This window comes from Paracoccidioides lutzii, assembly GCF_000150705.2.
Source record: "Paracoccidioides lutzii Pb01 unplaced genomic scaffold supercont2.16, whole genome shotgun sequence".
Lineage (NCBI taxonomy): Eukaryota > Fungi > Ascomycota > Eurotiomycetes > Onygenales > Ajellomycetaceae > Paracoccidioides > Paracoccidioides lutzii.
Window position 1 is genome coordinate 358,910 of NW_015440962.1, and position 23,398 is coordinate 382,307.

The 23,398-nt window shown below is 46.9% G+C and overlaps 11 protein-coding genes across 11 annotated transcripts; 4 read left to right on the forward strand and 7 right to left on the reverse strand.

Moving 5' to 3' along the window:
- Nucleotides 1-357: 357 nt before the first annotated feature.
- Nucleotides 358-1,578, reverse strand: PAAG_05937 (hypothetical protein; the record flags this gene model as incomplete). The annotated part of the gene is made up of 3 exons (XM_015845730.1): nt 358-725; nt 834-1,146; nt 1,204-1,578. 3 exons carry the CDS (start codon nt 1,576-1,578, stop codon nt 358-360), a joined length of 1,056 nt encoding a protein of 351 aa, XP_015699956.1.
- A 666-nt stretch (nt 1,579-2,244) lies between these two features.
- On the forward strand, nt 2,245-4,771 carry PAAG_05938 (WD repeat-containing protein; the record flags this gene model as incomplete). Its single annotated transcript, XM_015845731.1, has 4 exons — nt 2,245-2,375; nt 2,480-2,562; nt 2,849-3,282; nt 3,380-4,771. 4 exons carry the CDS (start codon nt 2,245-2,247, stop codon nt 4,769-4,771), a joined length of 2,040 nt encoding a protein of 679 aa, XP_015699957.1.
- A 448-nt stretch (nt 4,772-5,219) lies between these two features.
- Nucleotides 5,220-6,495, reverse strand: PAAG_05939 (deoxyribose-phosphate aldolase; the record flags this gene model as incomplete). The annotated part of the gene is made up of 2 exons (XM_002792105.2): nt 5,220-6,404; nt 6,481-6,495. The coding sequence occupies 2 exons, from the start codon at nt 6,493-6,495 to the stop codon at nt 5,220-5,222; spliced, it is 1,200 nt and encodes a 399-aa protein (XP_002792151.1).
- A 690-nt stretch (nt 6,496-7,185) lies between these two features.
- On the reverse strand, nt 7,186-8,025 carry PAAG_05940 (deoxyribose-phosphate aldolase; the record flags this gene model as incomplete). Its single annotated transcript, XM_002792106.2, has 1 exon — nt 7,186-8,025. One exon carries the CDS (start codon nt 8,023-8,025, stop codon nt 7,186-7,188), a length of 840 nt encoding a protein of 279 aa, XP_002792152.1.
- A 1,090-nt stretch (nt 8,026-9,115) lies between these two features.
- Nucleotides 9,116-9,633, reverse strand: PAAG_05941 (hypothetical protein; the record flags this gene model as incomplete). The annotated part of the gene is made up of 3 exons (XM_002792107.2): nt 9,116-9,364; nt 9,442-9,523; nt 9,587-9,633. The coding sequence occupies 3 exons, from the start codon at nt 9,631-9,633 to the stop codon at nt 9,116-9,118; spliced, it is 378 nt and encodes a 125-aa protein (XP_002792153.1).
- Nucleotides 9,634-10,252: 619 nt separating this feature from the next.
- On the reverse strand, nt 10,253-12,022 carry PAAG_05942 (uroporphyrinogen-III C-methyltransferase; the record flags this gene model as incomplete). Its single annotated transcript, XM_015845732.1, has 2 exons — nt 10,253-11,637; nt 11,698-12,022. The coding sequence occupies 2 exons, from the start codon at nt 12,020-12,022 to the stop codon at nt 10,253-10,255; spliced, it is 1,710 nt and encodes a 569-aa protein (XP_015699958.1).
- Nucleotides 12,023-13,431: 1,409 nt separating this feature from the next.
- On the forward strand, nt 13,432-15,157 carry PAAG_05943 (26S proteasome non-ATPase regulatory subunit 12; the record flags this gene model as incomplete). The annotated part of the gene is made up of 5 exons (XM_002792109.2): nt 13,432-13,518; nt 13,582-13,638; nt 13,701-13,937; nt 13,998-14,486; nt 14,549-15,157. The coding sequence occupies 5 exons, from the start codon at nt 13,432-13,434 to the stop codon at nt 15,155-15,157; spliced, it is 1,479 nt and encodes a 492-aa protein (XP_002792155.1).
- A 334-nt stretch (nt 15,158-15,491) lies between these two features.
- PAAG_05944 (dihydrofolate reductase) lies at nt 15,492-16,532 on the reverse strand (the record flags this gene model as incomplete). Its single annotated transcript, XM_002792110.2, has 1 exon — nt 15,492-16,532. The coding sequence occupies one exon, from the start codon at nt 16,530-16,532 to the stop codon at nt 15,492-15,494; it is 1,041 nt and encodes a 346-aa protein (XP_002792156.1).
- Nucleotides 16,533-17,187: 655 nt separating this feature from the next.
- Nucleotides 17,188-19,548, forward strand: PAAG_05945 (hypothetical protein; the record flags this gene model as incomplete). Its single annotated transcript, XM_015845733.1, has 6 exons — nt 17,188-17,365; nt 17,470-17,737; nt 17,787-18,178; nt 18,243-18,807; nt 18,938-19,184; nt 19,261-19,548. 6 exons carry the CDS (start codon nt 17,188-17,190, stop codon nt 19,546-19,548), a joined length of 1,938 nt encoding a protein of 645 aa, XP_015699959.1.
- Nucleotides 19,549-20,510: 962 nt separating this feature from the next.
- Nucleotides 20,511-21,077, reverse strand: PAAG_05946 (40S ribosomal protein S27; the record flags this gene model as incomplete). Its single annotated transcript, XM_002792112.2, has 3 exons — nt 20,511-20,693; nt 20,815-20,877; nt 21,075-21,077. The coding sequence occupies 3 exons, from the start codon at nt 21,075-21,077 to the stop codon at nt 20,511-20,513; spliced, it is 249 nt and encodes an 82-aa protein (XP_002792158.2).
- Nucleotides 21,078-21,967: 890 nt separating this feature from the next.
- Nucleotides 21,968-22,465, forward strand: PAAG_05947 (hypothetical protein; the record flags this gene model as incomplete). Its single annotated transcript, XM_002792113.1, has 1 exon — nt 21,968-22,465. One exon carries the CDS (start codon nt 21,968-21,970, stop codon nt 22,463-22,465), a length of 498 nt encoding a protein of 165 aa, XP_002792159.1.
- Between the last annotated feature and the right edge of the window lie 933 nt (nt 22,466-23,398).

Genomic DNA, 23,398 nt, shown 5'->3' on the forward strand with positions numbered 1-23,398 from the left:
ATGTGTGTAAATACCCTTGGATTTGATTCTTATTACATTCGAAGCAAGGAACCAGGTTAAAACGTCGACAACATATTAAAGTCCACGAAACAGCAGCCAGAAACAGCAATAAACTTACAGGAAAGCTAGTGAAGAGAAAAATATCCAAATGATCCAAATTATGCCTAGAGTTCAGTATAGTGAGGAATCCCGCTTCCTCTTCTCTTCAAAAAGGCGAACAAGAATCATAAGCGCTCCCTTAATGCTATAATCAGAGGATCCGCATAAATCAATCAACAACCCATTGACAATTCTATGTAAGCGTGTGTCGATATCTACAGCTCTCGTGCGCAGGAAGCGCTTTTTAACAAGTAGCTGTTATGGTTTTGATAGGTTAGGCCCCGGTCTCGTCCTTGCTTCACCAGAGACGCTATCCACAGGGGTTACTTGAAAGGTCCAGCCCGTAGTTCGGTTGCTCATCTTCATGTAGAGAAGATATATGTATTTGCGCGACGCAAGCTGCGCAGTTGACCCCGAGGGGAAGATATCTGCGAATGGATTGAGAAGAGTTTTGTCCGAAGTCGACCGTACAAAAATGATAACAGGAGATGAGAGGTTTAAATCTGGCTGAGGCGTTCGTGTTAGAGAGGCTTCGAGGTGGTCGAGAACCCATCCCATGCTCCAACATATCCCCATCAGTTCACTCTTCTCCTTGCTTGGGGTAGCCGGAGTCGGTGGAGGAAAAACTAGCCAGTGAAAGAGTACAAGGTGATGAGCAACTTCCTCCCGAACCCCCAAGCAAGGTTGTAATTCTGTGCACAGGAGAATTTCCTAGGTCCATCGTGGAATTTGACTAAAAGGATGTAGCTGAGAGGTTGATGAAGGGCTTGTCCCTGAAACTTCAGCAGATAACAGAGATAAATCTTCGAGGGACCGGGTAGACGCCTGTGTCGAATATCCACTATCATGAGAGGAACTGAAATATTGTCCACCCCTTGGAGAAATATTAGGTGAATTCGACTCTGATGACGGTTTATTCAATATTACAGTTCCTTGTGAAGTTTCGTTTGTTCGCGATTTGCCATGTGCGTCTGGGTGGTAAGACCGGAACTTTGAGATAGTTATCAACTCAGGCGGACTAGCTGGACGGTTAATCTTTACGGATCTCTATAATATGGATTAGTGCATGTGCGGTACTGGCATATGAGCCTATCAGGGTCTCACCGCGATCTCGCATGATGCGCTTATCTTTCTCGATTCCCCGTGTTGTCTATATTGCACGATTTGACACTTTCGTTTTTTAGCTTTATGATGTTCGTCGGACTTAGCATTTTGGTAATTTGTGCTGATAAATTTCCCAAAACGCCAACATTTCTCATCTTTAATACCTCCAACCTCAGGACTCGCAATTCCCTTGACAGGCAGATCTGAAAATATGTGAGATCTTGGGGAAGACCTTTCATTCAGGAAATAGTTTTGAGTGGAAGGTGCGGAGATTTTGGAATGTTTAGAGCTGGTTGAGATATCAATGCTGTTACATCGAGTTCCAGAGGAATGATCGTCCCCACAGCGGTTATCACTATATGGACGAAGTAACATCCCGATCATTTCTCTGCCCTATCAGAGGGAAATTCGATCTGCTCAATCTATCGGTCGTCCTAAACTAGTCCAAAGAAAATCTGAGGTGTAAGCACGCCGAATAGTGGCCCGCAGTTGTAGATGAGATTGGATGAGGCGTTCCGAGATTCAGGGTGTAAACTGGAAGAGATTAAATGCTTGTATGGACTGGCGGTGGGTACCTCCTAAGATAGATAGTTTTCTAATGTGTCCTGTTAAGTTGTTTATAGAGGCAGCGTTATAAAGAACAAATTGAATGGTGCTCCTCGTCTCATCCTTGAGGGCATAATGAGTAAAAATCCAAAGTTCAGATATCGACTGAAAGCGAGACAGAGAAGTGATGTTTCGATGCCATATATGTGAAATACAACAAAGGTCAAACAAATGCAAACGGCTGGCTCGGCTAGCTGAAGCTCTCTGGCCTCAATTTATGACGTATATTCGTCGAACCAAGATCGCATGTTAAAAAATCACAGAGTATGAAACATGTTGGAGCCACTTTCGTAACTCTCTTACAATGATATAGAAATACGAGGTATTAACGACGGTTGCAAAAAGTCAGGGGTATCGTTAGCACTTCAAGTCTTGAATCATCAGAAATCAGAACCTATCTGCGAGGATGTTAGAAACGGATCAGGTTATGATGCCATGACCAACACTTGTTGCATGTCTAGCCCAGTCCATTGCCAACTTCGAAGTCGCTTAAACTCCGAGAAGTTGGAGAGAAATTGGCCAGCGTCGGAACCAGCGGATAGAACGCTTTACCTTACCGCTAAAAGGTTCGTTGGACTTCCGGAGTTTTCACACTTGGAGTTTTAACCTTTTATCTACTGGCAGCCCCTAGCTAGTGATTGAAATGGTGACTCCCTCAAAGCGATGGTAGACAGTATCGTCGTCAACAACCGGACAAGATTGTTCTTAATCTGTCTCACAATCGCCACCTTGGGCTTGTCAACAAAGGGATCGGTAGACTGAACAAACCAACAATGAACTGCCTGCATGAAGTAAAGGGGGAAATGACAAAGAAACGATGTTATCTGCCGCTTGGAAGAGCTTTAAGATGGAAGTTGGAGGAGGTTGGATTAGGGTTGTGCACGTGACCACCATTAGGGTATCTCGAAGATCTGATAAGATTGACTGATCGTGGATGCAAACAAATCAAATAGCTCGCTCGATGTTTGATTCCGAATGAAAATATATTATACAATCTGTCGCTGACTGTCAAAAATATAATATGATAATTCACGACCAGATGCGGATGAGGAATACAACGCTGAAAATATTACCCGATCTGAGAGACCGCATTTAGAGCGGATATCTCCTCTCCGCCTCCAAATGCTCTCCGAGAGCTTTGTTGCGTCCTTCCTAACGTCCAGCATCCAACAAATCTCGCCTGCGCTCAAGGATGTTGGGATTTGTCTCCATGAATTCCAGCCGGCGCAATCGCTTCGTTTGACTTTGAAGAAGAGCTCCACTGAATCTAATTGCCTGGCTGTGGGATGCTCGCATATATTTGCGTCGCAGGCAGGGAAGGCCGTGGTTCATGTGTACAGTCGGGAGAAAAATAACCAGGAAGCCACCGTGCCATTTCCGGAGAGGATTCGAAGTCTTGCGTTGGCGGGGAGGGACCATGAACCAGGATTGCTAGTCCTGGGGACGGAAAGTGGAAGACTTATTCTGTGGGAGGTGAGGGAACTCTTGCATGAAGCTTCGGCTAGGGCCGCCGTTTTTATAAGTCACTCGTTTACTAACATTTTTTTTTTTTTTTTTTTTTTTTCCGCAGACATGTACAGGACGCCAAATATCGACGACAGCATCACATTTACAACCTGTTACTTCGTTAGTAATAGACCCGACCAATAATTTTATTTTATCTGGCTCAGAAGATGCCAATATCCATGTCTGGTCGTTACCGCTTCTGACCTCCTTCTCCCGCCCTTCCACATCCCAGACGCAGCCACTACCTAACCACCCGCTTCGGACATTCACCAACCACAGAGCACCAATTACGAGTATAGCAGTTGGACATAGCCGTAACAGGATTAATATTGCGATTTCTACGTCGCGTGATAATACTGCGATTGTGTGGGAGTATAGAACTGGTAAATTATTTCGAACCTACCTGTTGCCAGGCACGCCTCTCTGCTCGACAGTGGACCCCGCAGATCGCGCATTTTATGTTGGATATGACGACGGCAGCGTTCAATTGGTAGATTTCTTCAAAGAACCGTCAATTCAGAACGTCCTTCATGACAGCAGCCAGCAGTCTCCCCCCTCACAACCTTCGGCGAGCGAGCGCTGGCTCCCTCCAAACGCTGAATTGGGACCAATACAATGCCTTTCTCTCTCATACGATGGTATGATACTCCTATCAGGTCATAGGAGTGGTGCTATTGTGTGTTGGGATGTTGCCAAGGGTAGATACGCGTCTACGCTAACGACTTATGCCTGTCCGGTAACCAATCTGCAGATGTTGGCTCCAGTTGGCTTCCCAGAAACGGAAAAACAAGTACCTGGAATGACTATTCATAATATTGTCAAGCCGCAATATGATCGTGCCCTTTTGAATTCGTCACGAATGGGGGACATTATCCCGGCCACTTACACTCTCCAAGCTCACCTAACCGCCCCCTTACGTTTTGTCAACAGCCGCCGGTCGACAGAATCGTCTCTATCAAAAGATGAATTCTCGGAGGCTTTAACCCATCCCTTTTTCCCATATTCGCTGATATCAGAGGGATTGGCAGAGCTAGGTGTCTTGGGCACTAGTCCCTCCAACTCATCTACCAACGTCCAGACGTCTCAGGAATTGGGTCAGCATGACCTTCAAAATCCTAAACTTCAATCTCTCGAGAAAGAAATTGCCCGTCTGGAAAAGACAGCTTCCCTCCAGGAATCAGCAACAAAAGCTAGCGTTGCAGAAATTGTAAAACTTCGGCAATACATAGCCAAACTAGAGGATCAAAATAACGAGCTTTATGAGAGGCAGCAAAAATCGCAACAAGCAAAGCTTGAGAAGCAGGCACGACGGGAAGAACGTGCCCTCAAACGCAGGGAAACTTGGTTTGAAGCTGAGAAGAAAGGCCAGAATGGTGATGCGGTCATGCGGAAAATGGAGATTGAAGATGAAGAGAAGACGAGTGAGACGGATGTTACGAGTAGTGGTGATGATTAAGCGTGCCACTCATATATACCCAGTGTTGTCTCATTTTTACCTCCTCTTGAATATATCCTCATGGAATACATGTATTCAACTGCATATCTCTTCAGGGCTAGTATCTTTAATCAAAAGAGGGCGAAATCTTGGTTTGGAAAAGGAGGTTCGGAGTTCCATATACTGATTTCCCTACATAGTTGAAGACAGTTACAAGTCAATGACAACCCGTATTTTAAAAAAGGAACCAAGGAAATTTCACCTGGAACCATCATTTTCAATTTCATACTTATGTATGATGTGAAAAACGCATAGTCTTCGCTGATTCTTCAAAGCTATGCGGTCGTATCAATTGAAGTGTTACCAGAGGCTTTATTAGCCACATAAGTTATTTGATCGTTTCTGCAAACGAAGGAATTATTTTACATATCCCAAAATCCATGGAATTCGTCATGCCATCAACCTCTTGCTAAGAGCCGTTCTTCTCAACCACACCCCTCAAACCCATTAGCCCTAACCAAACCGCCTCCTCAGTCCTAATAGTGCGGCTTCCCTGTCCTGGAAGCACATTCACCCAGTAATCGAACATATTTCCAACTGTTTCAGGCCTCAAGCCTCTCGCCAGCAACTCCTTGTCCGCCTTCACCGCAACCTCAAGACCCGCCACCCCTCCAAAAACGACAATTAAGTGTTCGAAGTTGGGAACCCCTTCTGTTATGACCTGTGATAGAGGCGAGCCACGTTCTGAGGTCCCAAATGACAGGTCGTACCCTCCATCAAAAGGACATTCAGTAAACACGTCGGATAGTGAGTCGCAGCACCGGACCGAATATCCCCAGTAGTAACCCATTTCTTCCCGCGGAGCAGAGGGAGAGACCACCTCGGCAACTTGGGATGGATCCTTTGACGAACACAATTTCACGGTTACCCTCGTATTTTCCGGAACGGGTATATGTGGTATGCGGACTTTATTTGGAAGGCCTGTGTCAACTAACGTATAGGACATCACCGTGTCTTGAGCCCCTTCCTCCATATTCTTCTTCCCTTTCTTTCGTTTATGCTGGTTGTTATGATTTTCCGCATTCGATTGCCCAAATCCGTGCTCCTCGTTGGCTGGGAAGGTGACCCCTTCTCGATATTCACACAACTCGTTCGCTCGTATATGATGCGGCATGTCCAGGCTCGGTAATGTCCCCGCAGTCCGGAGATTTTTGTGCATGGGAAACAAGAATTTTCGGAGGTGCGGGGGAGTTTCTAGGTAGGACAGGACATGTGCAAGAAAATGCGACGGGTTGGAATAAGCAGTGTATTCGTCTTTGCTCAAATCGCAGTGGGCATTTGACTGCCTCTGTCGAACCTCATCCTCGAATATTACGACTTCATCGACGCAGAATACTGCTAGCGCTCGCGCGATTGAGCCAGCGAGGAAGGTTTTTTGGTCGTGGGATTGGGCACTGTTGAGGGAATTTGTGTCAGGCAAATTCCGCTTTGAAATCTCTTTGAGGGCGTACTTAGCAATGATGCTTCCCGGAAGAGCAACGCTCAACGTATACGATCTTCCTCCCCGCGGGGTAAAAACAGCAGTGGGCTTGGACGTGTCTACATCAATTCCGTCATTGGGTTCGGAAAAATACTCGTGCGTTATTTTTCTTCTCTAAAAGTCCAAATATGGAGATTAGGATATCAGAGCCCATAGGCACATTGAAGCAGTCTCCTTGGTCTCGGCGTACATGTGGTTTATGCATGGCTGGGCGCAAAGGTCTTTCTCTACGTGCGGGCTTCCTTCCGGGTAGTTTGCGACACAGGTGAGCGCCACGGTGAGAAACAGATCCAGCCTTCTTAACATGCTAAAATGAAGCAACCTTCCTAACAGGCAAGCCAATTGGGAAATATTCATCCAAGGTCGAAGCTATCTTCGGAGCTTTGATGTTGTTCGATGCTTACTTTTCTTCAGGAACTTGAAGCTTCTCTCCAGCTTCACGTGATGTGATTGCTTCGATCTTATCAGATGAACAGAAGATAATCTTATCGCAACAGTAACTGGCTATGCAGCAGCTATCTATTGACAAGGCCGACTCCTTCAGCTAAACAGCTTCATGCGATGCTGAGAACAGGGGAATGCGACAGCCTCCCTCTCCAGGGGGCTTAATAAACGGATGTATTTGTTGTCCCTTTCTGTGGTTTGCTTAGATAGTTGAATGGGTGATTTCGCTACGGGATTATGAGATAACTAGTCAACATCCATTTAATACAATTGCTATTTACTCTGGCGATGATCACTCCTTCGCCATCTTCCGCTCGTTCACACGCAGCCATTGGCTCTAATATATAGAAGAAAAGTTCCAACCATCTTTACCGTTCACCCGTAATCGTATCCAATAACTCCGAAATACAAATTTCAATCCCGTTGATCTTCAGATTCATAACCCCCCGTCTCAATACTCTCCTCTTCCCTCCGCCGCACCAACCTCTTTCTCGCCCAACTCACTCACAATCTTGACGCCAGAACTAGTCCCAATCCTCTCCGCCCCGGCCCTAATCATTCTGATACAGTCCTCCGCCGTCCTCACACCACCACTAGCCTTCACTTTAACTCTATTCCCCATTGCCTCACAGACTGCCCTCATGATCGCAACATTCTCCACGGTAGCCCCAGGCCCATTAAAGCCAGTACTGGTCTTGACAAAATCCGCACCGGCAGAGCAAGAGACCACACACCCCGAAACTATCTGGGCGCGCGTTAGCTGTGACGTCTCAAGAATAACTTTCAACACGATATTGCTGGAACCGTGATCGGTGTCGGGAGTGGGCTTTGAGGCTTTGCGCACAGCAAGTATATTTTCATACACCGCTGCATAATCCAAACGCTTCAGCAGTTGGTAATTCAGAACCATATCAAGCTCCGTTGCGCCATCGCGCAATGCAGCTTGGGTTTCAGAAACATTTGCTGCAGTGCCATACGTCCCCTCGTGAAAGCCAATGACGCATGCCACTCCGACACCGGTGTCCTTCAGCTGCTGGACAGCCCGTGAGACAAAGTTGGGGCGCACGCAGACCGTTGCGAAGTTGTATTGGATAGCTTCAGCGCAGAGGGTATCTATCTGTGCCTCTGTGGCGTTCAGGGCGAGTTGGGTGTGGTCGATTATTTTGGAAATGGAAACCAGCGGATCTTTCGGGGTTGGATAGCTGCTGGTATTTATTTCGGGGAGGCTGTTGAAGGTTCGAGTGATTAGCCTGCTCCATTCGGCGTTATCTGCGGGGGTTGAGGTGCCCATTATATAATATGTTGGAATCCGTGTTGGTAGTTTGGTTGAAAATTCCGGTAAGAAGATGATGCTCTAGCTCTTAATTCGGAATTAAGATGCTAATATCCGTCCGCTTGGAAAAGGTATGTCGTGATCGAAGGCGGGTGACGTCTAGGGTTTGTATATTTATGAGCTTTAATTTCATTGAATGTAGACAGTTCGCTTTTAAGGATGTATTCAAAAGAGACAGCCTGCAGATACATGAAAATACACCGTGATGATGGGAAGTAGATGTAACTATCTCAGATAAACATCTCCACGTTTGTGTTCGCAAGAGCCAGAAGTAGAACTCTCTCAGATCTGAGATAATATATCCAAGATGTGACAAACGTCTCCATGCAACAGTTATCAACTGACTGTAAAGGTTCCATACACAGAAGGGTAATAGTAAAAACGAAGCAATATAACATCCAAAAACGTAAATAAAAGAGCGCGACAACTCCCCCAATGAATCGGATAAGCTGCAAAAACATAATCCAGAACTGTAGCCTCTCACCTAGGCAATATCTTGTTCATCCGTGGTCGATTTGTAGGCTTAATCAGTTCCCTCTCCCTGGGCAGTAGAGGGCACAATTTTCAAGAAGATCAATATGACCGCTACTCAGCAGTAAATCGCGGGGTGTTGAGATGACATCAGCGCCACCTCTGTCTTTCCCGCTGATAGATTCAAGATATTCAGTGGAGGTTGAACTTGTGGAATGTCTACAGTTCATATAAATATACCATTTGGCAGCATAAACCGCATCTATTACACATAAATTTAGAGGGAGATAAAACTCCTAACTTCCAATCTACCTCTGTCGAGAACAAGTTGAAAACTGAAAATTGTTCGGAACCATATGATTGCCAGCAGAGGAAACGACAGCATCCATACAATAAGGGAGCAAGTAGGGACATCCATTTAACCAAGACCATAGATCCCAGATGTGGGAGGGGGGAAATACAAAATATAGGTATCATATCAACTTCATCCTCAATTCTCCCATCTATCCAATCTCATGGATAAACCGCAGCAAAATACAATTCTCTACACCCCGCGACCGTTCTCGCATCCCTTCATCTAGCCACAGCCTCCACTCCCACACTCCGGTCCCCGGATATCATCAACCCGCCCAATACGTCTCGTAAGTCCTCCACCACTGCCACCAAGCCTCTTCCCAGGACCACCCGGTCCTCCGCCGCCGCCGCCGCCGCCGCCACCACCACCACCACCACCCGTCGAACTACCCCATCGCGGCCGGTGGAGCTGCGTATTGTTTATGTTCTGGACATTGAATTGGGAGTTTCGTGCTGCTAAGGAGGCGTTGAGCTGTGTATATAGACGAAGGGAGGATTAGCTAGTTGGCATCCTGTTCGGCGGGTGGAGGAGGGGGGTATTACACATACCGAGAAGAAACTGACAACGTATAGTCCGAGGAAGATATACAGGTCATCGATGAAATAGCGGATTCGGGCGGAGATAGGCGGGCTGTGAGATTGTCAAACGATGAAGACAGGTAACTGATGAAGTGTTGCGTGTGAGACGACATACCGTTCGAGCATGTGCCCGCTGGAGACGTAGGGTCTTGGTGCAGACATTATGACGGCTCTGTATTCATGTGCTTAGCTGAGTCGCTGATATATGTAGAAAGCAAGCAGCGATTCAGAAGGGGAAGTCGAACATATATAACCAACTATCCTCAGAGCAGAGAGGCAGATAAGCAGAGATAAGCAGAGGAAGCAGAAATAGTTTTGTTAGTTGGCGTTTTGAGTGTCTTTCTATAAAAAAGATTGTTCCGGGTGCATTTGGGTTTGGCGTGGTATTTTTGGTATTTACGGTACGGGTAAATTAATGCAATACTTGTTATGAATTATATCACAGACATCGACAATTGGGAGAGATCATTCAGGGGTTCTAATTACAGCTTGGAAGACTAGGTGTGTGCATTATATATGTGAACAGAAATAAAGACGAGATGGACGTTAAATCTCGGGATAAAGCAGCATGTTCCCAACAACTAAATAGGAATGCTCTGAAACAGACACCATTCCGCGCAAGATACCGAGATGCTTCCCAAAATATCGAAAAATTTCACAGGCCAATCCTCACCAAAATGCAGGTGCAAACGCCAAATCAAAGGTACTCAGAATACGGTCGTTGTATGGGGGAAGCGAGTATGAAAACTGCCCTGCCGTCAAAAGAAAAGAAAGGAAACCCTCAAGCTTTCTGTGATGCCCCTAGTTCATTCAGGAGAACCATCTCTTCCGACCCTCCAAGCCCATCTAGCCCTTTAAACCCATCTTCAACTGTCCATTTCGCACCCGTCAATGAATGAAGCACACCGCAGCTAGCACCCACAACAATGAGTCCGGGCGGCCTTGACCCTTCTTCCTGAACTGCTAAACAAACATGCTCCAGCGTTGACCGTATGACTCTCTGGTCAACACAAGACGCTCTCTCGATCACTGCACACGGCGTATCTTTGGGCCACAGGATCCGTGAAATAGGGCTCTTATCCACCTCGGGACGGCTGGTGAGTGACTCGATGAGGGATGGGAGTCTGTGCAACGCCATGAGGAAAACAACTGTCTGCGTAGGAACATAACTAGGTGGCTCTGGTGCTGCACCCTTGCGTCCCGTACCGGTGCAGATGAGCACCTGATCAGAAACGCCCCGGTGTGTGGCGGGTATGTCTGCGAAGAGCGGTGCGCTTAGTGCGCTAGTAATCCCAGGCAGAACGGTAGGGACATATCCCTCGCTTCCAAAGAAGTTATACTCTTCTGCTCCACGGCCGTAGAGATATGGATCCCCTTGTTTCAGTCTTAGCACGGTCCTGCCAGCTCGTAGTGCCGTAATCCCCATTTCGAGTAATTCTTCCTGCGCTCTGTCTGCGTTTCCGGGGAATTTTCGGGCGATGTGGACTTCTGTTCGTCGTGGGATAAGATCAAGCACGGGCGACGGAACTAGCTTGTCGGCTAAGATCAGGTCTGCATTTTTAATAGCGATGTGAGTTGCTCTGGTGAGAAGATCAGGATGTCCAGGTCCGGATCCGGCAAGGATAATTTTCCCTTTCTTTGGTGCTGATGGGGGTCCAGCCTCCCCCACGGAAGAGTTTTTGCTGCTGGCAGATTGATATGCTGCTAGTATGGCCTCGACTTCAGCGCCTGTGATGGAGGCCAGTCGACGAAGCGGCCAATACTCGCATATTTGCGACAGCCACCGCATTCTACGAGCTTTTGCTGCTTCATTGTCCTCTGGCGTCACGAGGGAGTTGAATGTATGCTTCTGGGCCGTCGAGTCATCGTCTCCTATTTCAAATGGTAGATTTTCAGGTGCCGTATTGGTCAAATGATCATCTTCCCAGATACGTGTCCTGACAGTACCTAGGGTTTCAATGGCGGCACCAAGGCCAGAGGGGAGAGAGGAAGATATTTCCCGCCGTAAACGTGCTGCTAATTTACAGCCCCTGCCAGATGTTGTTATCCCGATGTGGAGGGGCCCATCTGAATAGGTAGATAGGAGAGTAAATGTGCAAAGATCCGGCGCGTCTGAAACATTCACTGGAATCCGTAACCGGCGGCAAAGTCGATAAATATGCGAACCTTAAAAGTGACTGTCAACAAATGTAAGATGTTGACGAGAACGTCTAATGAGAGGCATACTCAAAGGATTATTCCTTCCAAGCGTAATGAACACGGCATCAACAACATGGTCAACGTCCCCCCGCCCCAACGTCTTCAAATCGTCGTCTTGAAATATCCGCGCGATCCAGCGTACCCGGCCATCCTCAATTTTCTGTAGAAGAGTAGAGTGTATGTCCACGCTCTCAGGCGCAATGACAATGGGTATAGCCCCAACGTCAAGACACTTGGAGCAGCGGGCAGCCGCAAGTGGATTTGCACCAACAATCAGATGAACTTGCGCCTTCACATCTAGTGCAGCTAAAAGGGGAACTGGCCCGGGCACTTCATATGACAGATCTTTCATCTCTTGATATTCAATGATCCCGGATAATTCTCAGCAGAGATTTAAGTAAATGGACAAAACAATGCGTATATGGTACAAAATCCCTTGAACGAAGCTCGACTTCAATAATATCCAGAGAAGAGACAAGAAGGAGCTGAAGCAGAAATCTGAAGAAATTCCGTATAGAATCAGCGGAATAGTGTTCGATATGAAATGATTAAACATAAGCTTTCAAAACAAAAGACTTTACTATCAACTGTTAAACCGTTTCCAACTAGAAAGAGGAAAAAAGGTGCCAGGGATGATAAGAGATGAAGAGTATGAAAAATCCCAAAAACCAAAGGAATATGATTAATCAGTATATATTTTTACATATAATTTCTCCCTTTTTATACAAGTTTGTTGAGTCCTTGGATGGCGTGATCGCCCAGGCCGTGATGATATAAGCAGCGTATCTTCGTCACATGATAGACATATCCCGGGGAGGAAAACAGGGGTAACTGGGGTGACTGACAGCTATTTACAGACGGAAAATTAATACCCTGTTGGAAATCTCCAGGTTCTTTCCATTGTCTGCTGCCTCAGGGAACCGCATCAAAAGGAAAACGGAAATTGGTGGTCAGATGATTTTGACATCTCTCTTGTTTATGAAATGTGCAGTTCGACTTGCGGAAGCATTTCGAAGTGGGGGGAAGGTAGCTGGGAGGCCGTAGAAGTCAAAAATCAGAGGAGGATTCCAACATCCAGAGAGGAGAGACTTTGGGTCCTTTTGAAATCGGCATCGGAGAAGCGGTGCGATTTCTCAATACTTTAAAACCGATGGAGAGTGAGCACCCAACACCAGTATTCGGCAGCAAAATGCACCGATTTTAAAAAAACAATCCATGGAGAAGCCCGAAAGTTGTCGCACCATTGGTTTGGAACCCAGTCGCTACCCACCTAGGCATAGCAGGTTGGTCAGAAGGGCGGCATGATAACCATCGTTTGGCATTTGCACAGTTTCAACCTGAGCTTGCCCATGGTTTGTTGTTCCGGTCGGTTCGAGGATGAGAGATAAGCGCGCGCTAATCACGCTGACACATCAGTCTTGAATAACTAGTTAACTAACTAACTAGTTAACTATAAATTAACCGCCAACATTCACCAACTGCCGCTTTTTACTTCATGCGTAAGCAACATCCCAACCGAGCCTCAGCTAAGGTTGTGTTCTGTTTTGTCTCCCCAGTCACTTCAACCGAATACGTTGCCCTGATCTCTGATTTCTAGTGACAACTCCTATCCTGCCATCGGAACCAGTACTACGAAATCGACGAACGGAACATTGGCACCCCAAATCTCCAACTTCTGCCTCTCCTGCAACCAGGAACCCCCCCCCCCCCCCCAACACCAAGTCATCTCCGTTACGACAGCTGATACACGCCCTGTCCAAAATGTCGAACGGCACCTTATTCAAGGCCGACAAGGACTTTACAAAGGATGTGGATGCGCTGGTCCCGGAGGCGCAGGAGCTGGCAAAGGTTTGGATCCAGGTTAACTGCCTCCGAACGAAAGCGCAGCTACTAATTTAACCCGCCTGCTAGACCAACGTCCACCAGGCCATTGACAAGCTTTTGGTTCTCGAGAAACAAGCCAGACAAGTAAGTGCCTTCTAATATTCACTCGCCATTGCTATATGGATGTTGACTGCAACCGCTTCAAGGCGTCGGATCTACCCTCCACCTCCAGACTGCTTGTTGCTATCGTCACTATCGCCAAAGAATTAGGAGACTGGAAACTGCTGAACGAGCAGGTCATCGCCCTTTCGAAGAAACATGGCCAGCTCAAACAAGCTACGACGAAGATGGTGCAGGTTGTAATGGGATTCATCGATCAAACTCCCGATATGGAGACTAAGATGGCATTGATCGAAACTCTGAGGACGGTTACGGAGGGCAAGGTTGGCTTTCCGCTGCACCTGATAATCATAGATGGCTTTTCTAATTGGCATGGTATATAGATTTTTGTCGAAGTGGAAAGAGCCAGAGTGACACGTATCCTGTCCAACATCAAAAAGTCCCAGGGTGACCTTACCAGCGCTGTCGATATTCTGTGCGAGTTGCAAGTGGAGACATTTGGGTCCATGTCGCGGAGGGAAAAAACTGAGTTCATCCTGGAACAGGTGTCTCTGTGCATAGCCAAAGGGGACTGGACGCAAGCTGGGATATTAAGCCGCAAGATTAGCACCAGATACTTTGCACGAAAACCCAAGAAGACTCCTGAGGAGTTTGAGAAAGAACAACGAGAGATCGAAGAGCGAGAAAGAAACCGGAAACCTGATGACCCACCAATAGAGAAGCAAGAGGATGTGACGGACCTGAAATTGAGGTATTATGAGCAACAGGTCATACTCGCAAACCATGAGAATAAATACCTCGAGGTTTGCAAGCACTACCGACAGGTTCTTGATACCGAATCTGTTGAACAAAACCCAGCGGTGCTGCGTGCGGTAAGCTTGTGTATCCGTTCCCTAGGCATCTCGAAATGACCCTGAAACTAACCTCGTCCAAGGCACTTCAACGAATTATCTACTACGTGGTTCTATCACCCCACGACAACGAGCAATCCGACCTTCTTCACCGCATCCAAGCAGATTCCCGAAACGCCCTGGTCCCTGTCGAGGCTCGCCTCCTCAAACTATTCACCATAAACGAGCTGATGCGATGGCCCATGGTCGCTGAGCAATTTGGCCCGCATCTCTGCAGCACGGATGTCTTCGACGCCCAATCCGACCCATCAACGGACAACAAGGCGTATACCCGATGGCAGGATCTGCGCAAGCGTGTTATCGAGCACAATGTCCGCGTGGTTGCTAAATACTACACCCGCATCGAGATAGGGCGGTTAACCGAACTACTTGATCTCAATGAGGAGGAAACGGAAAAGTACATTTCCGATCTCGTCACGTCCAAGACTGTCTATGCGAAGATAGACCGCCCAGCAAGAATTGTGAGCTTTGCTAAGCCGCGTGATGCTGATGATATATTGAATGAGTGGAGCAGTAACATGAAGAGCCTGCTTGGCCTGCTTGAGCGCATCGATCATTTGATTACTAAGGAGGAGATGATGGCACGAATTAATCCGTCCCATTCCGAGCGAGGAACAATGAGAGTTCGCTGAAGGTGTTTCTTCTCCTTTCTCTCTTTGGTGATAATGGATTTAATTTTTTATGGGATTGTGTAGAAATGAATGTACAATAAAAAGTACTTTCTCAAGATATCTTTCTATTTGACAGATCGAAGTTGGGATTTATTTATTAAATGGCTTTCGTAAAAATTTTCTAATTATAATATAACTGGGTGCATAACCTCAGTTTGATGTGGAATCTTAAATCTTTTACCAAAAAGCCCCCCACCAACCCTGGTATATACATATATCTATATGGTGTGTTAACACTGTCTTAAGGCCAACGCATTCAACATGATACCCCACACATCCACTACCAAACCACCATCTAAAACGGGACCTCCATCTCTTCCGCACTCCCTTCCGCACTCCCTTCCGCACTCCCTTCCGCCTGCCCCTCTGTCTGCCCCACGCCTGACCTCTCCAAACACCCCCTAACAAATCTAACCACCCCATCCAAATACGGCCTCTGGCTAGGCAAAAAATGCCCACCAGGGTGCCAAATGACTTTCCCATCTTTCTCCGCATCCCCTTCACAAGCGCCAATTAGCGCCCTACTCCGCTCCTCCTCGACGATCACATCCAAGCTACCCAACACATGCAGCACGGGCGTCTGGATCCTCGGCCGCTCGTAGAAGGCCCGATATCGCGGTCCAGGCGCTATGAAGCCAGAATAACATATGGCAAATCTGAGGGGCGGGTGGGTGAGGCTCTGAAAGGATTGGGGGAAGGCGATGCCTGTAATGCTTTCACCGGCAGCATTAGCAGTGGTTGTGGTGGTGATGGTAGTTAATGGATTGTTTGCCGTTTCCGTAAAGTATTCGAACGATTCTCTTCGTGACGGCTCGAGCAAACTAGCCACCATCGCTGCAAACGCGGCTCCCTGGGAAAAGCCAATTACCCCGTCGAAGGGGCCCTCTTCAGCGAGCACGCGGGCAATGGCGTCAAGTCCCTTATCCAGCCCGACATATTCGGGTGGGTTGGCGGTGTTGGAGCGCCGCCACCAAGCAAAGGTCTCTGGTTGTTCATTGCCTGTGTCCGAGGTGGAGGGAGGTTGGAAGTCTGGGATATCTGCGGGGGAGAGGGCGAGGGGTCCTGTGGGGTAGGAGAGAGAGACGGAGTGGAGGGGAAAGGACTTTTGGATATGCTTTTCCAGCGCGCGGGTTTTGGCGCGGAAGAGAGGGCCGGACTGGGTGTAGCCATGTAGCATGAGGATTTTGAGAGGAGATCTCGGAGGGGAGGGTTGAGAGGCCATGATGACGATGGAGGCGAGCCGTGGGGATGCGAGCAGGATAAATGAGCGGTTGCTGGGCCTTGATATTTTTGTCAGAGAGCGAGTGAGGCCGAGTGCATTGCCGCAGAGAACCATAGAAGATACGTGAGACCAAGGCGGAATAGAAACTGTAACATGAAGGCGTAAGGGAATGGGTTTGTTAACGGGGGTTGATTGGGCGAGAGAACATTGTCGATGTACTCAGGAGACGTTGATCGTTGGCTTGTTGTTGATTTGTTGATACTCACTTAAAAAGAGTTTGAAGATCCTTGGGAGATTAGATGAGATAAGATTAGGGTTGGATGACTCAGCAACCGCATTCCACTCCAGGCTTCTGGAAGGTTGTAATACAGTACGGCAGTACGGTACCCGTGCATACATCCATCCATCCATCCATGCATAATCCTCCCGGATATATTGATTTCGAGGCCTGGAATTCGCGGAAATGAGGAGTCTCGGGTTAAAGCTATATAGCGATGCTACATGGCTATTTTACTGGGCTCTTTTTGGCGGAGTAAAAAAACAACAACCAGTTCCTTCGGTCCTCGCAGCTGCTTGACCTCGAATTTCAAATGCCACCGCTGTTGGAAGATTCAGAGAAGCCGTAAAGAATGAGATATAAACCAGCCCTCTCCGGCTGTGTGGATATACTAGCTATATGCGTAAGCTATATGCGCATGCTATATGCGCAAGCTATGTTGTCCTTCTTTCATTGCTTCAACTTCCCTGCATTGTCACAGCGAATGCCCCCATGACCGGGGAGAACGAGGATCCCAAGTCTCCTTCGGTAGACTTCAAGCTTGCCGATGCTCAAGAACTGCTGCAAAAACTGCCCTTGAAAACTAAATGGAGAAACGAATTGGAAACCATTCCCTTTGGCCTTCTGGACCCGTTTGATCCTTCTTTTCACCGGGACAAGCTATTTATCGGTACGAGACCATAACCACCACCTCCATCCAAAATATACATACATATATACATATGTATATAGATCCCAACTTACATTATTTTATATTTGCTCATTATATTGTAGTTGCCCGTCTCATCCTGCCGCAAGCTATTTTGTCCTTCTTGACATTTTCCTTTGACGGGACGCTGCCCAATGGGGAAAATACCACTTTGCCTACCTTCTCCGAAAAAGAGGTCATGTATACTATCATTCCCTACAAGGAATGGGCCTTTCCCCCACATAACGGTTTGGAATTGCCCGTCAACGAGCTATTGCTTACTAGCATTGATTCAAACGAGGATCCCAGCCGTCTCACCATAGTGGATAAGTCGGTGCACGCCATGAAGACTCGGTTATGGGAGTGTATGGTTCCTCTATCGCAAAACCAATGGCGTGAAAAGGAGCTGCATAAGGCCGAAAAACTTCGAATATGCCTGCCAATATATCGAAGCTGTTATCATTGCGTTTGACTACCTTAATGTTCCCAAACATATCTCGCATATGCGCGGCACATTCAACTCTATTTATGACCACTTGGAGGAATTCGATAACGCATTGGATGGACTGCGACGTTCTGAGAGCAAGCAGGGACCACATCAAGAAGCTAAAATGGCAGCTTTGTGGGAAGAGTTTATTCGTGTCCGTTACGAGGTCATGACACGGCGCGCACACGACTGGGTTATTTCTCACATTGACGACCTACGACAGCCGCTCCTCCAACACATACGCACACAGGGTCCTGTGTTAAAGGATACTATAAGCCCGGATCAGTTGGCCATCGTGCACAAACTGCGTAGGCTAGCCGGGCTTGCTGCGGAGGCTGATTATACTATCTTCATGCCCATGAATGGCTATAGAGGGCATACCACCCCAACCCCCCGAGGAAGTTCCAGAAACGCAAAGCCCAGATCTAGGCACGCGCCGTGGGGCATATCTCGATAAATTTAAATTCGACACCCTTACAACGAACATGACCAAATATATGCTAGAAAACCTAGTCAGGAGCCCAGACAAAGAACCCGCACGCAAAACAGAGAAGTCAGCGCAAGACCGCCTGTACCGGACCATTAACATTCAACTTGAGGAGCAGAAAAACACACGGCAAAGGGTTCAATGGCATCCAGAGCCCGAATTACTTTCACCTGTGCCATGGATCGGCGATGTATTGAGAGGCATCCGTGAATCTGCGAGCACAGATAAACCTGTTCGCAAAGTCGGGTTTGTAATTTACAGGCTCTGCTATGACGGTGACACGGCTCATGATAATGTTTGGTCTATGGTTTTGAATAATATAAAACAAGATCTGGCAGATTGGGGCTCCGGCATCGACGGAGCAGAGGACCTAAAGCCATTTTTGGAACTGCACCCGTTTGACGGGAAGAAGTTGGGGCTTGCGGAAGATGACATTGATGGTGCAAAAGAGTATGTATAGCGCACATCGACGTCACAACAGTCCCCCAAAATGAAAGAAGAGAAAGGAGACAAAGACAAAACTGTGTATTACCTGGCGAAAAGGGTAAAACAAGCTGCTAATAAATAAAATCGACACCAGACACTTCTCCAAGTTCCTCGACTCCCCCGGCTTCCCACGAGGCATGCACGAAAACTCATTCCTCGTCCTTGACTCCGCCAGCTTCTCCTCCTACAACTCCGCCAACAACATCGCGACAACTACAACAACAACGACAACGACAACGACAACGCCCTCCCCCACACAATTCGACGCCCGTTTCCTCCTCGCCGTCGATACAAATTTTGATCCCGCCAAGGGCCTTGAGCGGCCCGAGGAATCGCCCGAAGTACATGGGTGAGATGCGCATCCAGACAAGCCTGATTTGGCCTGAACTGTTTGCAATGTTAATGGCGCAGGCTCAGTGGATGGAGGATCTGTGGCCGTTGGCTATGCAGCATCCGCAGAAGATATATGTTGGGTATGTAGTGCCGGAGATGTTGAAGAGATGGAGAAGTTCGACAGTGGATTTGGATGGGGTTGCGGGGGGGTTGGGGAGGAAGGGAAAAGGGAAAGAGATAGGGGTAGGAGGTGCTGGGGCTTGTGGAAAATATGCTGGAAGGGTTGGGGCATGCTACGAGGTTTCTGGGCGGCGAGACGGGGGGTGGAGGTTGGGAGGTGGATGCGGGTATGAGAGATGGGGGCAGCAGTAAGGGTAAGTAGTTGTGATTGGGGTTGGGGTTGGTTTTGGTGAAGCGATTGGATAGTATTTTTGTATATAGTTTCCCTACCCTGCGTATCCTATTTTATACATCTCCACATTCATTTTTCGTAAACTCGCATCTACAGTGGATGTTCAACGGATCAAACAGTTCTCCAAAAGTGTTTGCCTTGGCGAACTCCATTGACATGAATCACTAAACCATTCCCGTTGCAAGCCTAGCACTGAATGAAATACAAGGCAGCTTTCCACATATCTCGTTTTGGATCTCTGGGCCTATTTGGCTGTTGATATTTGCTGATCTTGGTAGGGAAATTGGGGTAAACGAAGCTGCGAGAACATTTTGACGTTTGAAGTTTTTTTTATCGTTTGTTTGCCTGCCAAAAGCCGGAAGCAAGATGCACAGAATGGTACACAATTACAGAACTGGTTTTCTGATTTGCAAGATACCTGGAACTTCCTTCTCTTTCCCTTTCTTTCTGGGGTTTGCCGTGTAATAGTCGGGCGAGAGAAAAAGAACGCGAGCATGCCTGTATGCAAGTTGAATCGTTTTTTTTTAATTGTTTTTTTTGTGTCTTTTTTTGTGTCTTTTTTTGTGTTTTTTTTTTAATTGTTTTTTTTTGTGTCTTTTTTTGTGTCTTTTTTTGTGTTTTTTTTTTTTTTTTTTGCACATTATTATTTTTGTGGCAGTCACTTGGGGGAAAAAATCGAAGCGGATATTTCCATCTTCTATCAGCAGATCGTATCGAAGGGTGAGCACAAAAAAATAGATGTTAGAATGCAAATGAAAGAAAATGAAAGCAAAAAAATTAAGACGACCAGAAGATATTTGACAGAAGTTAAAAACGCCATTTCGATTTATTTCCCGATAACTTTGAGGTGATTTTTTACTTTATCAAACAACAGCCATCGTCATCACATCATCATTCAAGGCGCGGACCCCCCCCCTCTTCTCTATTTTCTCCTAAACGAACAGCCTTCGGTCAATCTAGCCTTGCCACCAGTGGGTTGGCAGAGGACGGTCGAGCAGCCGGCGCAGATGACGACGGTCTGGGCATGTGAGAAGACAGTGGTGATTGTGAAGCAACCGGGGCACTTGACGTCCATGAAGAAGGATCGAGGAGCAGGCACAAGCATCTGTTTTAGATCAAATGCATGTTAGTTCACCTGATTGATGCCTGGAATAATCTCCATGTCTATATGATATCCCTGTGCATGCCAACGGTTCGAAAAGGAGAGAGGAGAGGTTATAGCGTACCTTCAGCTTGTGCTTGCGGGCCTCCGCCTGGGGCGTAGGGTTGAGGAGATCGACCGCGAGAACCTATTGGTGGAAATGAGTATTAGTGTTGGCTTCTTGACCAAAAAAAAAAAAATAAATAAATAATAATAATAATAATAAATTGTCGATACCGGAGAGGGCGGGGTTAGGTAAAGACGGTAAGTGATAAGTGAATAACAATAATAAGTGATGATAACCAGACATGGTCTCGCACATCACACGACCAGAGAGGAGCTTACCATGTTGACAGCTTGGAGACGGTGTCGATGCTATGACCTGTGGAATGAACTTGTCGAGATGGACAGTCGGAGCGAGCAAGTTCAAAGGGTCGATAAAGAGGATCTCGGAGGGCGGCGATGAGGAGACTGAGAAGATTCGTGTATCTTGGGCGGGAGGAGGAGATTGTTGAATGACTAATATGGCTACCACAGCGGAATTGTGCACTCGCTTAGCCCGATGTTTTGGGCTTAGCGTGGTAAAGCTGAGTCAGCGTAACTTTATTTCAGCCGCAATATCAACTCCAGCCCCTGAACACCTTTCAACGAACGCAATACTGTTGAACATTCAACATACGACGTATAAAAGGTCGTGGCTTGGGTGGCAGTGGCTTGGTGCTTGAACCTCTACTTGAGATCGTGTATAATGTTGACCCCCACAACAAACTAAGGGCCTTCTTTGCCATTGTTCTATATTCACCAACAATCTCCGTTGCGTGCAGGAGAACAACAAGCAGTATGAATGCCCTGGCAGATACAAGCAAGTGAATCTTTGGATATTGCAAAATCAAATAGATATCACCGACAATTTGCTTCTACTGTAGTAGGATGCTTTTTTTTTTATAAAGACACCAAGAATCTCCCTTGGATTCTGGCTTTAATTTGGTGCCCTCCTTTCTCATACTCTTGGATATCACCTATACTTCCATGACTTTTTTAAAAGAACTTCCAACCTCCCATCGATCCCCCTTTAAATCACTGCCCAGTACGTTCCCAAAATCATGACCTGGAGCACACCTTCCCAACCTCGCATGCTACAACGTGGGGCCCTCCAAATGGCGGCGTCCCCTCACCATATGCTCAGCCCCCAAACCCAGCAGGCTTCCGTTTCGTCGTAGACGAGGAAGAACCGCATCATGTTCCACGAGGCCTGCTGGGCCCCTGTGCCCACCACAACCTACATCCACACCAAGGTAGGCCACGTTAAAGCGGCCCCAGGAATGATGCCAATGATCGCCTGGCCCATGGGACCCGTCCCACCAAGCCAAAGCCAAGCGCCGTACTATTTTTCCCACCAGCACCAGATTGCTAGCGAAGTTTCAAAATTATCTACCACCCAAACCCCAAGCCCATTTCAACTCAATAGTGCTGGCCCTTGCGCTGGACCTGGTGCAGACACGGACCAGGCACCGGGGGGAGCATACAACAATTCCCCCCTAACTCACCCGGGCACTGGTACTGTCGATCCACCACAGGTCTACCTAGTCCCCGGCGCGACATTCCTTGCAGGTGTCCACGCACATGGGAACTTGAAAACGGTGTTTACCGGGGTGCACTCGGCTGCGAACCTGCCTTCCGGTATCTCTACAGCAGGCCAGCCAGGTGTAGGCAATGCACCTCATTGTCCTGGGTAAACGAATTATCGAACGCCAGTTATGAGGTCTTATGTGTTTAGGCTGATAGGCTTCCATTAAAAAAAAATATATAAAATAAAAATAAAAATAAAATAAAGTAAAATAAAATAAAATAAAAAGAGAATTGTTTTGTGCGTGATGGCCGTTTGATTTTCTCGTGATATGTTCTTGTCGCACTCGCGGAATATCGGGCGAAGATTAGGTTTAGCATACTGGTTTCACCAGTATATTTGTTGCTGTATGATTTGGTTTCCCTCTCTCTCTCTCTCTCTCTCTCTCTCTCACTCTGTGTGTGTATATGTGTGTGTGTGTGTGTAAGTGTGATACCCCCGACTTGCCTTTGTAACTGAAATGGATGTACGATTATGACTTGAAAAATCCCATTTCTCTTCCTTTCTCAGATCAAGTTCTAACCTGGTCTTCAAATGCAGCAATCCATTCAGTTTCTCATTTATGAATGCACGAGAAATATGACCAGACATCCACCCATTATACAAGCCATACATTTAACACACCTTCACAATGACTAGCCATCAACTCACCCTCTCATTTCCACGCATATAAATAACCTGTAATTGAAAGATCGACAAGTATTCATTAGGGCAAAAACGGGAAATAAACAAGGCGTGAAAATGAAAAGTAAAAAGAAGATAAAAAGCATCAGCGTTATAAGAGGAAGAAAACGTATACTGTACATACAACGTAGCAGCGATTTATAGGGATATCTGATGAGATACTAGGAGAAGTAGAAAAAAGAAAACGGACAATAACAGGTTCATAGAATATACATAGACTGGAGGTGTACAAAACAAAATGACGTGGAAAGGAAAAGCAAAAGAAAACAACAGCACCATCATCCATATAGCTTAAGGAAGTTGGTGATTATCATACATCCATACACTCAGGAGAAGCAAAACATAGAAGGCAATGTTG